This window comes from Bidens hawaiensis, unplaced genomic scaffold, assembly GCF_021521415.1.
Source record: "Bidens hawaiensis isolate Kalapana, Puna unplaced genomic scaffold, B.hawaiensis_p1.1 tig00022310_1, whole genome shotgun sequence".
NCBI classification, from domain to species: Eukaryota; Viridiplantae; Streptophyta; class Magnoliopsida; order Asterales; family Asteraceae; genus Bidens; species Bidens hawaiensis.
The window spans coordinates 131,994-148,729 of NW_027493466.1; the positions used below are offsets into that span (position 1 = coordinate 131,994).

Below are 16,736 nucleotides of genomic sequence, written 5' to 3' on the forward strand. Positions count from 1 at the left end.
CGGTTTTTTCAAAAAAACCGATTTGTGCACCTCTACTCTTAGGGTCTGTAAACCACGTTTTTTTCCAAATAAAAATTTCAAATTTGTGATAACAAATCATGATTATGATATAAGATATTATACTTATTCTCATTAAGAAAAACTCTTTGGCCGGCGAAATTATTATTATTATTATTATTATTATTATTAGTAAAATCAGTAATATGTAATCATTAAATTCAAAATGATTACAATAAAATAGTAGGCAAACAGGCAACAAGATTACAATCGATTATACATCTCATGTCACGATCCTATTAATATTTAAACTAGCCACAACGACCCTACTGACCATTTTATTCCTATTTAAAGGATCGTGTCATTGTTTCACCTGTTCCTAGACTAAATATAAGCATCTAGTGTTATTTAATGTTTATGAAAGTATTGAAAACATGACAATCCTACTTGTTTATAAATTTAAGTTTTTTACAAAGAATATACAGGATTAACAGCGCAGTATAGAAGAACTACAAGAATGCCGATGTGTACAAGTGCTAACATACTATGATAAACATACGAGATAGAAAAAAAAAGAAGGATTTTAAACTTCTAATATGGAAAAAAGCTAGGACTCGTATGCTCGATGAAATGTTGTGCAGAGTGGACTTTACGTTGTGCATATAGTGTACACATGCTCGTATATTATATGCCCGTTTTATAGATATTATCTTAATTATGTTACAAATCTAAAAATATGGGCTAAATGATATCTCAAAGGGGGCGTTCGTTTCACAGAATTCGTGGGAATTCAAAGGAATTGGAATTAAATCTCATGACATGGCGTGTTCGTTTCGTTAGAATTGGACCTTAATTCGTAGGAATCCAAAATGATGTGTTCGGTTGTCAAAGAATTGGAATTGGAATTGGAATTCAATTCCTTCAAGCAAAGGGATTCTAAATCTTTCCAAAATGTGGAGGATTTCAAGAAAATTCATTGAAATCTTTTCTCGAGTTTTTTTTTCTTTTTTTAACGAGGGCACGAATAAAACGTTTTAGTTTTTTTTATTTTTTTGTTTTTGATTTATATTTTGAGTTATGAATTTTTTATTATTATTTATGAATAGAAAACTCCTAAAAAATTAATAGAAAACCCTTAAAAAATTTAAAAATTAATAACTCAAAATATAAATAAAAAAACAAAAAATCTAAAAAAACTAAAATGTTTCCGCTGTTATCCTCATTAAAAAAATATCTTCGTTAAAAATAAATAAATAAAAACGGTTTCCAATTCATTTGTCAAACGAACACATCAAGAATGAAATTGGATTTCAATTCCTTCCAATTCCAAATCCTATGTAAATTCCAATTTCAATTCCATTCAATTATGTGAAACGAACGCGCCTTAAGATGTGTATATGTTTATAACAAATTATTTTCATTTGTTAATATCATGCCTAATTAGTTTAACAGAGAAACATCAAGTGATCAATAAAAAATAAAATCCGACAAAAGGAACAAAAATAAAATCTAAGGAAGCTACCTTCAATCGAAGTCATATCCAATCTCTACACACTCTATTTTTAATATTAACTTATAGAATCATCATGCAAAGAAGGTGGTGTATTTTTATACATTTACATGTATAAAGGTTTATATTCAAACTTTATATATATAAAAAAAGAAAAAAAGAAAGGTTACACCTTGGCTGAATTACAAATATTAAATGATGCTAAAGAAAGTCACCCATTTCTTTCCCTTTATAATCACCATCAAGGCCCCAACACACAAGAATAAAAGAAAGAGCCATCGAAAACCATCATGGCAAGCACACCAATGTTGTTATTGTTATCACTTTTGTTCATACTCAACCTATCATTCTCTTGTCCACCTCATCAAAAGCAAGCACTTCTTGACTTCAAATCCATCCCTCACCGCCATCATCAAGTCCACTTCCGATCTTGACTCATGGAACCTGACTTTTGATTGTTGCTCTTGGCAGCGTGTTAATTGCACCAGAACCGGATCTGTTGTGGAGCTCCACCTATATAACCTTGTCCGTCATCCGGATATCAATCCAAATCCGGTATTTCCTCATATCATAACTCCCCTAGTTCATATAGGGTCAGACATCTTGAATCCCCTTTTTAATATACAGTCACTTGAACTACTTGATATCTCCTTCAATTCATTGCAATGAGAGATTCCCGGCGATGGGTTTGGTAATCTCACCAAACTTGTTCACCTTGACATGATGCAAAACAAATTCAATGGCTCAATCCCAAGCCAGCTTTTCAAGTTAGTGAATTTACGTTACTTGGACATGAGTTCCAATCTGCTTGATGGGAAACTAGGACCCAAACTAGGGTCTCTTCGAAATTTGATCACACTAAATTTAAAAAGGAATCATTTCCACGGTCCAATCCCTCCACAACTTTTTGAACTAGAATCTCTTCTGTTTCTTGATCTAAGTGACAATATTCTCGAAGGGGGTTTAAGCCCCCAAGTTGGTAAGCTTCGAAGTCTTGATTCACTTTTTGTCGGTGCCAACTTTCTTTCAGGGAAAATCCCAGAAGAGATTGGAAATTTAACCGAGTTAACGACATTTTCCTTACAAAACAATCATTTCTTCGGAGGAATCCCATCTTCATTTGTAAACCTCAAGAAACTAGAAATACTGGATTTGTCTAAAAATTTGTTCTCCATGCAAATTCCAACCGCCATTGGAACATTAGCCAAAATGACTGCACTTGACCTGAGCCACAACAAGTTTACAGGTCTAATACCATCATCGATGCAAAACTTGAGCGAGTTAATAATCCTTCGGCTGCACGACAACATGCTCAAGGGAGAAATCCCAACTTGGTTATTCAGCATCACTACTCTAAATAAATTGTTCATTGGTGGAAAAGGAGACAACTTGATATGGAATAACAAAGCAAAGATTGTTCCAAGATGTAACCTACGACATCTCTCTATGCGTTATTGTGGAATTTCTGGTCAAATTAATCATGATTGGGTTTCACCACATGATTTGATTTTTCTGGATTTGAGTATGAATAGATTGGAAGGAAGATTCCCGGATTGGCTCGCTGAGAAGAACCTGCAAATTATATTCCTTTCCGATAACAACCTCAGTGGATCACTCCCGTCTCACATTTTTGAATCTGTGGATTTAATTATCCTTGATTTGTCACGTAACAATTTTTCTGGGAAGTTACCAGAAAAGTATATGGTCTTCACTTGTCGGAAAATAATTTTTCAGTACAAATTCCGATGTCTATTTGGATGAGTAGCACTCTAGGACGGCTGGACTTGTCTAAAAATAAATTTTACAGTGACAATTTAGTTGTTTTCGGAGATAACTCTAATTTGGAAGTGGTGGATTTGTCCTACAATGAGTTCTCTGGTAAGATTCCAACTAATTTTTCTGAAGGAATCAGTTTTCTTTATTTAGGTGGGAATAAGTTTTGTGGAAATCTACCTTTGAATTTGAATAAATTTGTCAACCTCAAACTTTTTGAAATTCATGAAAATAATATTACTGGAAATTTACAAGACACTCTCCCTCAAATCCCGACTCTTGAAGCTCTTATCCTACGAAAGAACTTTCTTAAAGGATATATCCCCAAGAGTGTCTCCAACCTTACTTCTCTACGAATTCTTGATATCTCCCAGAACAACCTGACCAGAAGTATTCCACGATAGATAGCAAACCTCCCAAGAATGATTGAAATTTCAAACTTGTCAACGCCATTTCCTATTTCCTATCCCATTAGGTTTTCCACTGGCATAATTGATCATCCGGACTTTATAGTGAATTGGAAGAAATCTTTTCAAGGCATAGATGTTGACAAGCTTGAAACATATGTTTTGTTGGATTTATCAAACAACAGAATATCTTGTGAAATCCAGTCATCTTTGGGCAATCTTAAAGCATTAAAATTACTCAACATTTCACACAACAAGATTTCAGGGCATATCCCAATATCTTTCGGTGATCTACAGAACATAGAAAGCTTGGATTTGTCACACAATGAAATCACAGGTTCAATTCCTCAATCTCTAGTGAAGCTCAACCAACTTACAGTTTTAGATGTGAGCAACAACAGGCTGACTGGTAAAATTCCTGATGGCGGGCAAATGGACACTATGACTGGTTTTGAAAATAACACGGGCTTATGTGGTATGCAGATCGGGGTCACTTGTCCTCATGATATATGACCGGTAGAAGGAACAAATGATGAAGATGGGAAACAATCATGGTTTTTATGGGAGGGAACTTGGGTCGGTTTCCCGATTGGGTTCTTATCAGTCTTCATCATGGGCTACTTTCTAGATTTTCTTCAGCTCTTCAAAATTTTGTGAAAACTTCTATTATCTTCGATGATTCACAAATTGTTCTCTGGTTTTGTAATCATACAACGTTATAATACTATCACGATAAAAGGTTGTAATCATTTTATAAAGTATAAGGGGTTGTTTGGTAGTCTCTTAATGGTCATGAAGAGGCTACCTCTTATTTATAACCTCTTAATGATTAAGAGGTGGCCTCAAGTCTAAATGGTTAAGAAGGAACCATTAAAAGGTAGCCTCTTAACCATTCATACTTAAGGTTACATCTTAATCATTAAGATGCTATGAGCCATTAAGAAGTAGTCTCTTAATAACCATTAAAAGGTTACCAAAAAGCCCCTAAGTCAATTACTAGTAATGGAGAATATAAAGCTCAAACATGGCTAAACTGTTAGGTACTTCTTGATTCGGTCAGTTGATAGTCACTCCTTTTTAGCTATGCTTTGATAACTATTAAAGCTTTTTACATGTTACTAGTTTTAAGTTAATCAAGTTTAACAACTCTAAAACTATGTTTATTAAACATTATAAAAGATGTTTATCAATAAACTTGGGTTTTAATAAATGGAAAAACATTTTGGTCTAAATTTCAATTCTTCATTAAAAATATACGCAAAATATTAAAACAACAGATCTAGGACCTCAAACTGTGTACAAAAGACATATATTTCAAAAAAAAAATTTATTTATTTATTTTTTTTTTTTATTATTATTTTTTTTTTGTGTTCTTAACAACAGAGCATAAGAACCCGAAGTGTTTTTTTTTATTTAGTTAAGAATTCTTGACATGAATTGATAAACAAGGTCGATAAAACACAGAATTTGATCAAACAACAAATTTATGAATTTATATGAATATGTGGGTTCGTTGTTTTGATGATGCAGACACCGTATATTTATAGATGCGACGCATACATACAACCATACTATAATGACATGATAGACCCTTGCACTTTGTTTACATGACACAACTAATTGAAACATAAAATAAATAAATAACTAAACGACCCTCCGAGTTTGTACGAGTCGAGTGTGATTATAGCCAACAATCACCCCCTTAATCACGATCAACTTGTAAAAGGTCTTTGATGCCGAGTAGTTCTCTCATTCTGATGAACTAGATTCTTGGTAGCGCCTTTGTTAAAATATCAACCTTTTATAATTCTCCAGCAATATGCTCTATAGTTATTTGCTCATTTTCAATAAAGTGATAATGAGTATCCATATGTGCTTGATTCTACCATGGGATTCTTCATTAAGGCTATTGCTGATCGGTTGTCAACTATCAAGGTTCCTTTTTCCTTTTTCCATCCAGTTAAAACACTAAGCAGTCTCTTTAGCCATAATGCTTGACATGCTGCTGCAATTGCTGCCATGAATTCTGATTCACGTGATGATAATTCTACGGTAGGTTATTTTTTTAGTGTACCAACCGATAGGAGAGTTTCCAAAGTACAATGCTATTACTGTTGTGCCTTTTCCTTTTTAAGTGTTGACTCCATAGATACTATCACTAGAACCAGTTAACTTTCATCCCCCATTGCTTTGATAAGTTATACATAATCTTTTGTTCCTTTGATATAAAGAATAACTTGCTTGATTGCTTTGAGATGATGCTCCTTCGGTTCTTGCATGAAACGACTAAGTAATCCTACAAAATAACTTAAGTCTAGTCTCGTGTGAAGAAGATATCTTAGGCATCCAATTAGACTTCTATACTTGGTGGGATCAATTAGTTCCCTTCCTCCAACTTTTGTTAGTCTAAGTCCTGGATCCATTGGTATCTTTGTATCATTGCTCTCAAGCATTTCTGAATCCTTGAGAATCTTGTTCACATAACCAGTTTGTTTAATGAGATGTCACCCCCTGTTTAGGTGATTTCTATACCCAAGTAGTAGGCTAATAAACCTAAGTCGCTCATTTCGAATTTTCCTTCCATTTGTGATTTGAACTTGTCAATTTCTTTCTTCGGTGATCCGATGACAATCATATCATCAACATAAACTCCAACTATGAGATTAGAGTTTAAGCTTGTCTTGGTATAGACTGCTTATTCTAATGAACACTTTTGAAATCCAAGTGACTTCAACGTGTTATCTAACTTTACATTCCATGCATGTGGTGCTTGCCATAGTCCATACAACGCTTTTGAAAGTTTGTAGACTTTCCCTTTATCTTGTGGTTTCGCAAAGCCTTTAAGTTGAGAAACGTACACTTCTTCCTTCAATTCTCCATGTAAGAATGCATTATTACATCAAAATGGTGTGCTTCACATTAATTATAAGCAGCTAAGATTAAACGTACAGTTTTTATTCATGCTACCGGTGCAAAAGGCCTCTTCAAAATCTATCCCATGTTATACATAACCTGTTGCTACTAAACAAGCTTTGTGTTTTATTATATTTTCACTTGCATCCCTCTTGGTCTATACTGATGTAGTGACTTTTAATTCATTATATGATCACAAATATTGGCTATATCTTCATTTCGTTACATAATCCGGTTTTCTGTAAGTATTCATGTTTGGCATTGTTACATGTGTTTATTGGCATTAAGAACACGTTACTTGTATTTATCATTAACATTTGGTTAGCGAATGCGAAACTACATTTTATTTTATTTTATATTTTAGATTTTAGATTTCTCTTAACCTATGCACCTTATCTGCTAACTTTATATCATACTTCATATTTTTCTTCTGGGCATATAGACTAGTATATATACATAGGGTTATAATATTTTAATGGGGTTTGTGGAGGGTTGGTGATGTGGATGAAAGTGAGGGTTTTTTAAAAAAAGTTTAGAATATGATGTGGCGCCGATGTGTCGGTTTTTGAAGTCTGGTTGTGAATGATCTAAATTTGACCTTTTTCCTTGTATTGTATTGCCATTGATTTTGATTGAGCTAGTATAGTACACATTAAAGATGTTAAAAAATCTGTTTGGAACTGGTTCACTGCAAATTGACCCGAACCGGTTTGCCAAAAAACTGATTTTAGCCAAACCAGTTCCCAAATAGACCTAGCCCGCCGATTCTATTACCAGTTCCCCTTCTGGAATTACCAAATCAGTTTTAAAACCGGACCAGTTTGAGGAAAACATGCTTTAAACCAGTTTCTAAATCGAACCAAATTGATTTGGACCAGTTCAAACTTTCATGCTCCTAGAACGGTTTCTAAACCGAACCGGTTTTGGTCATGGTTTGACCAAACCAGTTCGGTTTGACAAAAAAACCGACTTTGTACATCTCTAGTACACATATATACCAGTTTCTCTTTATGGACTTTGATCCAACAACCATCATGGACGTGAAGGCTGGACTTGGGCTTCAAAAGAATATATTTAAATGGACCAATGATATTTTGGTGCCTTGTAAGGTTTGGGCCGAAGCCCTCGGAGCTGACTTTAACGAGTCATGAGATCATACATGTTTTTCATCTTATAAAACCTTTTTAACATTATGAGTTGTAACTTGTCATTTTAGAAAAAATTTCTCTAGACTTGTAAAAAAATTAGACTAAATTACAATTTTTGTCCTTAAACAAGCCAAATTATGAATAGGATACTTTAAAAAATATCTCTAGACTTGTAACACTCATTGGCTTTAAAAAGTAAAAAAAAATTGTTTTTTTGTCATTTTGACTAATGGTCATCCATTTTTCAGTTAAGTTGAAGCATGTATCTTGCATGTGAAGAACAAAAGGTAATTTCCACAGCTTATTAATAATAGATAATATTTTTCTAATATATCAGATATATAAATTAAAAAAAAACATAAATAGTAATTGAAGGATCTAGTATCAATTTAAATATAGAAAACACATAAATAAGTGGGTCCACCCTCAAAACCTTTCTTGCACATAAAAGAACACGTAAATAAATCAACTTGGTCATAAACAAGTCTATAAGTTTGTTTAATAAACGGGCCTGAGTATAAACCCGAGCTTCACTTAATCGGAAGGGAGACTTAAATTTAATTAGGTTTTCTTATGGATTGAGGTCAACTTGATTTTTATTCTTCAGGTGGTAATTTGTTAATGTTGTAATCAGATCTACATGTCGTATTTTATATAACAAAGTAGCCAGATATAAATGTCATTTTTTTTCTTTACACCAATATTCATTCAAAATTGCAATACTGAGATACCTTCATCATACTCTTGACATTTAGTAATATTGTTGGCAATCTTGAATACATGATTTTTGTAATATACCACACATGAAATTTAATTGCATGATACCACTAATTATTTTCATTTTCAGAAAACTTATATTTTTGTTGGTTATGTGATTTTCATAAACATCGCACGACCTTAGCAATTTTGGGTTTACATGCTTTACATAAATATGGTGGTTGTAATGCACAAATTTCTTTCATATTAATCTAGAATTTTTCAACCTGATGATTGAAATAAATAAGAAATTAAAGATGTCATATAGCTTTATTAATAAAAAAAATTGCTTACAGAGTAGGAGTAATCCCATCCAGGACCGGCTCAACGATTTTGAAGACCTAAATCGAAATGTTATTTTGTGGCCCTTTTATGACAATTGTTTCAAAAAAAACAAAAACAAAAACAAAAACATAAAAAAACAATAATAAGTCCTGAACTCGAGATCTCCAAGTTAGCAACACACAAGCTTATCACCAGACTAATAAATATATATAACACTTTTTTTTAATTTGGATGCCCTAAATAAGTGTGAATCTGAAGCTCTATTTTTATTTCGTTGGCCCATGGGCTGGCTTGATTCATCAAGTTAAAAGAATAAATATAAACTAGTGTATCAGTTTAAAAGAAAAAAATAATAATTTTGTAATTTTATAAAAAGGAATGACTTCATATGAAGCCCAATATAACACATTTAGTTTTTATCAATAGTGAAAAGTTTCTTTAGCAAAAAGGCAAAAATACCCATGAAAAGAGCAAAAACAATATTAAAAAAACAGTGATTCATGACAGTTACATGTGGAAGTTTGACACTACTGTATATTGTAACTTAAAAACAGTTAATAAAGATTGGATTTTGCATATGAAACTAACAACTTGATGGCTTTTTCTTAGTACCCTTTTCCAAACTTTTTGACTAATTTTATATAATTTATTTGACAGCTCACTCCAGTCATCACTCCTTTTCATTTATTTTCAGTTTTGTCTGTTATGATTCATTCATAGACCATATTTAATTGTAGAATGAGTATCATGTTTAGTTTGGGTCTTAGCACTTTAACTTTGCCTCAAACGAACTAAACTGCTTGCGAGCTATTTGAAATTGGATCGGAAAAAAGGTTCAAAACGAATAGAGTTTTTCGAGCTCGAGCCATGTCCGATCCTCATATAAAGCTAGTTTTAGTTATTGAGACGGAGCTTAAGCTTTGTATCTGAAGCTCGTATATGCTTGTCAAGCCTTGACAAGCCCGGTGTATTAATTTCACACTTCACGGTCGAGTTCAAGCCGAACTTTGGCTCGTTTAAGCTACTACACGAGCCCGAGTCGAGCTTAGACTCGTTTAAGGTTTTTCTCAAAGTGTATAAAAATAATTAAAACACATAAACTAATTAATAAATAAAAATCGAACCGAGCTTGAGCAGTTCCCGAGCTTGAAAAACCAACTCACAAGCCATCTCAAGCCTTAGAAAATAACTCAAAACAAACTGAACTCAAGCTCACGTAAGTCAAAACGAGCCGAACTCGGCTCGTTAAGACCCCTAAATTCTTGTTAGAAAGATTTACTAGAGAGTAAAAACAAAAAAAGACTTATTGTGTTTTTAACTATTCCCATTACTCTCTAACTAACTGCAAGAGTGAGGGCAAAATGGTCAATCAAGAATCAAGATTCTTCAAGAATAGTTCTTTCTCTTTCATTGATGAGAAAATGATAAAGATTACAAAACACTGTCTTGTCTTTTATACCCATCTCTTTAAAAAAGAATTTGTAATTCAAAACACAAAGATTTATGGATAATAAATTCTTGTTCTGAGAACAAAGTCTTGTTTAGGAGGTATTCTTTTTCTTCTTTCCTTCATTCTTTGCATCAAACCTTGTTTCTTTTGCAAAGAATCTTGTCTCATTTTAAATTTCCATACTTTTAACAATAAACCCAATTATTATTTCCCTTGATTTCATCTTTGTGATCATTATTTTCTCCCAAGATTACACCTTTTTTATAAATCTTGAATCTTTATTTCAAGATTTTCAATTATTTTAGTGATTTAAGATCAAAGTTTGGATTTTTATGGTTTCTTGATTAATGGGTTAGTGAAAAGTTGAGTTTTTTTTCACCTTTTGTATAAAATCTTGTATCTTGATTTTCAAGATTTTCAAAACCCTTAATTATTTTAGTGATTTAAGATCCAAGTTTGGATTTTTATGGTTTCTTGATTAATGGGTTAGTGAAAAGTTTAGTTTTTTTTTTCACCTTTTGTATAAAATCTTGATTTTCAAGATTTTCAAAACCCTTGATTTTTTTAGTGATTTAAGATCAAAGTTTGGATTTTTATGGTTTCTTGGTTAATAGGTTAGTGAAAGGTTTTTTTTTTTCAAATGAGTGATTAGTTAATGAAGAGTATTAAGATCCACTGTTCTTCATTCATATGTTTTTGCAATTCTGGTCCTTTGAAATTGGAAAATGCCCATCATGCCCCTCAGTTGTCAGTTGTAACTGATCCATGTGATCAAAATCATGTTGAAGAGAGTAATAATAATATTAAGGATAATGAGATTTTAGAAGAAGGAAAACAAGAATCACAGGTTGAGATTGTTGTTCTTAGAAGTTGTATGAAGAATAAGGAAGATTCGCAGTCGAGATCGAAAACTGATCGAAAGAAAGTGCAATGGGTGGATGATTTAGGCAAAGAACTTGTTGATATCAGAGAGTTTGAATCAAGGTTAGTTTCTGCATGCCTTGTTTGGTTATATTTTTGTGAATGTTGGAATAACTTATTGTGGAAATTTTTATTATTTTGCTTTTGGTCATCAAGAATTAGAAATCTTTAGGCTCTGGTTTTATAGTAGGATGGTTTGAGAAATTAATGAACAAAGAATTAGGTTAACTTTAAACGAATCAAACGAACACGAACGGGGCTTGTTCGTGTTCGTTCATTTAACTTTAATCAAACACAAGCATATAGACGAACTAGTGCTTTTGTTCACGTTCGTTCATTTAAAACCTAAGCGAATCCATTCAAAAAAAACCTAAGCGAATAGTTCACAAATGTAAACAAACATAAACAAACAAATTTTTGAAAAGATAATTGAACAAATATAAACGAATACAAACGAGCAAGTCTAATACATCACGATGATTTATTTTTTACAACAAAAAAATATGCAAGTAAATATAATTTAAATGAGCCTCTTTCAAGTTTATATTTATATAAATATAACTTGTTGGGTACTTACTAAAATTTGATGAGCATAAATGGATGTTCACGAACATAAATGAACGAAAAAAACGTGTGTTCATGTTCGTTCGTTTAATTGTTTAATTAAATAAATAAACATAAAGAACTTCCCCCCGAACAGTTCATATACGCTTGGTTCGTTTACTGACCAAATGTTATTGGTTTGAAAAATTGTTATTGCTCATTATTCTTATCAACGATCAAATGATTATTGGTTTGAAAATTGATTCTTTTATTATTTGGTATGTTTTATGACAGTGAAACAGGAGATGCAGATAATGAAGATGATAACAATGCTTGCTTTTGCGCGATTCAGTAACGTTTCTTTCAAAATCTCCATGTTAATAGGATAAGAAAAGATCGGCTGTAAGTTCAATACTCCATTTACTTTATTAAATTTGTATAAATATCGAGTGGCCTGCAAAGATCCAAGCTAAATTTTTAGATCTTGTTTTGTAATTCTTTGAAGCCGGCTCTACCACGATCTTATGTAAGAATTTATGTAATTAACGAGCTTTCCAAACATTCCGTTCTCGGTCTCATAATGAAGATTTCAGTAAAGTTTGTTCATTTTTGTATTCTGTTTATAGATTCTCTTTGTTTTCTGGAAAGGCGGTATGTTTATAGATTTTCTGAATCGCCATTTTGAGTGAAATGGAATTTATGCAAGAACATAAACGAAAGCCAGTTTCTTGCTAAAGTTAGAAACTAGGAAACACGCATTCGGTTCTTGGTCCTAGGATGTAAACGAGCCCAGCCGCTCATTACTAGAGATCGTCTCGGAAAAGCTCGAGCGGAGCTTAAACGAGCTTGAGCCCGAGCTCAAGCCTAAAAATAAGCTTGTTTAATAAATGAGCCCAAGCTCGAGCCAGCTCGTGAGCCTTTTATTTGTATAATATTTGTTTAATATATATTAGTTATTATATATAGAAATATGATACAAATAACTAAACAGTATATGGTGGTTGTATATAATTTTATAATTTATACATACATATAAACAAATAAAAAGTAGGAACTGAGCCAAGCTCGAGCCTGAAAAATCACTCACAAGCCGGGCTCGAGCTTAGGCTCAGCTCGGCTCGTTCCCATAAAAAATTTCATATTCAAGTTAGTTGCTTTTTGTATTCAGGTTTTGTAACTTAAATGTTTCTTGATTTTCTAAATTATCCTTTTGAGTGAAATGGGAATTTATTCGAGAACATAAACAAAAGCCGGTTTCTTGCTAAAATTAGAAACTGGGGAGTTTATTTTAGCAGTCTGCAAAAGGTAAAAAACAAACAGTCTTCTTGCAGACTGCAAAGGTTCGGTGCACCTCTTCTTCTAGAAACGTCTGTAGATGTGGTCGGTTTTGGTCTCATAATGAGTTTATATTCAAGTTAGTTGCTTTTTGTATTCGGGTTCAAGATTTTAACTGTTTCTTGATATTCTGAATTACCCTTTTGAGTGAAATGGGAATTTATGCGAAAACAGAAACGAAAGCCCGATTTCTTGCTAAAGTTACATTCTTGATATTTTACATGTTGCTGCACATATTTACCAAAATTTGAACAGATGTAGAAAATTCAGTGAGTATCCCATGATCAAGATTGTTGAAAATAACCCGACTGGAAAACCGACCAAAGTTGCCTCCCATGAAATCCACGATAGTTCCTCATCATCCACCTCTTGTCCAGTCGATGGTCGGATATCCTCGGGACATATCACTTTAATCTGCATACCGCATAATCCACTATTGTTCGCAAAATAATTCAACTCGTTCATCGTGCTCATTTGTCCACCCGTAGGAATCTTACCCGTGAGCTTGTTATTGCTCACATCAAGAATCGATAACTGATTCAGCTTCGAAAACGATTGAGGGATCGAACCCGAGATCTCGTTGTGTGACAAGTCTAAGCTCTCTATCCCTTTTAAATTCCCGAAAGACGCCGGTATCTTCCCGGAGATTTTATTATGTGAAATGTTGAGAAGCTTTAGTCCTTTGAGATTCCCTAAACTCCCCAGAATCTCACCCGAGATTTCGTTATCCGACAAGTCCAAGAAAGAGTAAATATCAAGATTTCGACTCGATAACCCTTGAAACGAGTTCTTCCAGTTTAGGATCAAGTCTTGAAACTCGATCAAGAAGTTGAAAATGTCGACGGATGGTAACACGTCGGGTGTTTCCATCATTCTCGCGAGGTTTCCGACCTATGGCGAGATCTTTCCGGTCAACTTGTTTCCGGAAAGATCAAGAATCTGAAGCGAAGTAAGATTCGATATCGTTTTCGGGATAAACCCTTCAAGGGAATTGTGTCTCAAGCTCAAAACTTGAAGACTCGGGATTCGTGGTATCAGATATTCGAAATTATTTCCAGTAATATTATTGTCATGCAGATCAAGATGTTCCAGGTTGACTAAATTAGTCAAATTCCCGGGTAACTCACCCGAAAACTGATTCCCACTCAACGAAAGAATCTGCGTTTCTGTCGAAAAAGTCGTCGGAATCTCACCCGAAAACTCATTATAAGACAAATCAATATAAGCAAGAAGAGGGTTATCTTTAAAAACCGGAAATTTATCGCCTGAAAGGCGGTTTCTCGACAAATCCAACAGCAGCAGCCGGTAAATCTTGGAAATCGAAACCGGAATCTGCCCGGAAAAATTATTCCCAGACAACATAAGGAATCATAAGTCCTCTTGCACTGCCTAAATTCTTCGGTAACTCACCGGAAAAATTGTTTCTTGACAATGCAAGAATCGATAAACTTGACGATTCAAACAGTTTTGGCGGGAGGTTTCCGGTTAGCTTGTTGTCTGAGAGTATTATGCTTCCAATATTCATCTCTGCAAGCCAATTTGGTAACTTACCATGTAACTGATTATCACTTAAGTCAAGAAAGTCTAAATCTTTTTGTGTTGAGATGCATTTAGGAATCTGGCCAAAGATTCCACATGATGACATGGATATCTGTTCTAGGTTGCATCTTGGAAGAATCTTGAAATACCCTTTATTAGTATTATTATTATTAATATTATTATTATTGTTCCAAATCAAGCTGCTACCTTTACCACCAAGAAACAGTTTCTTTAAAGTCTTGATCTTGAACAACCAAGATGGGATGATCCCAGTCAGCATATTGTTCTTGAGTCTCAAGGTTTCTAATTTAGTCATTTTTCGCATCGATGAAGGTATCGGTCCGGTTAACCTGTTCTTTCTAAGATCAAGTGTAGTCAAGTTCACTAGCTCACCAACTTTAGCAGGAATTTGACCAGAAAATATATTTTCAGATAAGTCAAGTGATTCAAGATTTTTAAGGTTTGCGATTATCGTCGGAATCCCACCCGAAAACTGGTTCTTGGCGAGCGAAAGCTCCCGTAGCTTCGTTAACTTCCCGATCTCTTCCGGGACGTTTCCCGTTACAAAATTCTCATTTACCTTAAAAGATTCAAGATTTGTTAACTTACCAATTTTGTAGCTTAACTCGCCACCGAAACTATTGTTACTTAAATCAAGAACCCTAAGATTTTCGAGTTTAAAAAGTTGGTCAGGAATCGAACCTTGTAACCGGTTCACACTTAACATTAACGTCGTAAGATTCCGCACAAACCCCAACCCGGGTCCTAGCTCGCCCTCTAGCGAATTAGTGCTCATATCCAAATATTTTAAATTTGTTAACCCGAAAAGTTTGGCGGGAATGGAGCCGTTGAAGTTGTTTTGCATCATGTCGAGATGAACTAGTCGGGTGAGGTTCCTGAACCCGTCTCTAGGAACCTCACCCGATAACGAGTTCATCGAGATATCGAGTAGTTTTAGTGACCTGATTGTGAAAATCGGGGGTCAGGATATTAGAAAACACTGGAACTGGATTTTCGAATAATGGGACCACTGTGGATAAGTAGAGTTCGGTGACGATTGTTATATTGTCTCGTGTTGTGGTGCAGTTGACAAGGTCCCACGTGCAACAATCGGTTTTCGGATTCCATGAGTCGAGTTCTAGAAATGGAATGTATTCGTCAGAATTGGGATCGGAATTGGAATTGAAAATATTGATGAGGTTGGACTTGAATTGAAGTAGGGCTTGTTTTTGTTGGATTGGACAAGAAAATGATGTGATTGGAATGGAATTGAGGGTTAATAAGATTGATAATATTATTGAGAGTGGTGTGATTGGAATGGAATTGAGTTTGGTCATTGTGGTGTGTTTTGGTTTGAGTTTGTTTGTAAAAGGTGGTGGTGAATATAATGACTATACATTGGATTACAATGTGTGGTTTATTTAATTATTTTAGAACTTTTTTGCTTAATCCAAGGGAGTGTACTGGCTTTGATGCATGATGTACAAGCGGCAGAGGATGATTGATTTGGAGTAGGTGGTTGTAGTAGTGGAAAAGGAAATTTAAGAGTCAACCACTTAAAGTCAATGGGTATGACAAAATAGAAGTAAAGTAGTTTGACTATTGGGTATGAGTGGACCCAAAGATAAGTGTACTCCACTCAATAATTCTCATTAAATTTTTTTTATTTAATTTTTTGGAAATTGCATAAATTTATATTTTTATATGTTTATTATAAATATATATTAAAAATCACACCAGGTGATCGCAACGAATCCAAAACATTCGGGCTGAGGGGTGTGGGGCGCAATCCTGGGCGCGAGAGCCCCTCCGCTCGCGCCTCGGGGCGCTAACCCACACCACCGGGGCGCGAGCGGGGCGCGAGCGCGGAAATCCAGGCAGGCGTGAGTGTGGTCGCGGGAGAAGAGAGAGGAAAAGCTGGTGGGCCCGCCCAAAAGAGCCGTTGAGCTCGAGATTTTTTTTAAAAAAAAACCTTAAAACCCTTATATAATATCCCAAACTCCTATATAATACCCCATTTCATCTATAAAATACCCCATTTCACCCATATCAATCACCACAACTTCAAAATAAAACCCAAAATCAACCCATCTTCCCAATTTTTTTTTAAAAAATAATGTCGTCGTACTTGTCTGATTCCGACTCCTCCGAAGAGGATG

The 16,736-nt window shown here is 34.2% G+C and overlaps 1 protein-coding gene and 2 pseudogenes across 1 annotated transcript; 2 read left to right on the forward strand and 1 right to left on the reverse strand.

The window, feature by feature from the left end:
- The first annotated feature begins 1,797 nt into the window (after window positions 1-1,797).
- On the forward strand, window positions 1,798-4,344 carry LOC143565235 (uncharacterized; annotated as a pseudogene).
- Window positions 4,345-10,888: 6,544 nt separating this feature from the next.
- LOC143565219 (uncharacterized) lies at window positions 10,889-12,145 on the forward strand. The gene is made up of 2 exons (XM_077052254.1): window positions 10,889-11,223; window positions 11,998-12,145. Exons 1-2 carry the CDS (start codon window positions 10,895-10,897, stop codon window positions 12,056-12,058), a joined length of 390 nt encoding a protein of 129 aa, XP_076908369.1. The 5' UTR covers window positions 10,889-10,894; the 3' UTR covers window positions 12,059-12,145.
- Window positions 12,146-13,265: 1,120 nt separating this feature from the next.
- LOC143565236 (uncharacterized) lies at window positions 13,266-15,914 on the reverse strand (annotated as a pseudogene).
- Between the last annotated feature and the right edge of the window lie 822 nt (window positions 15,915-16,736).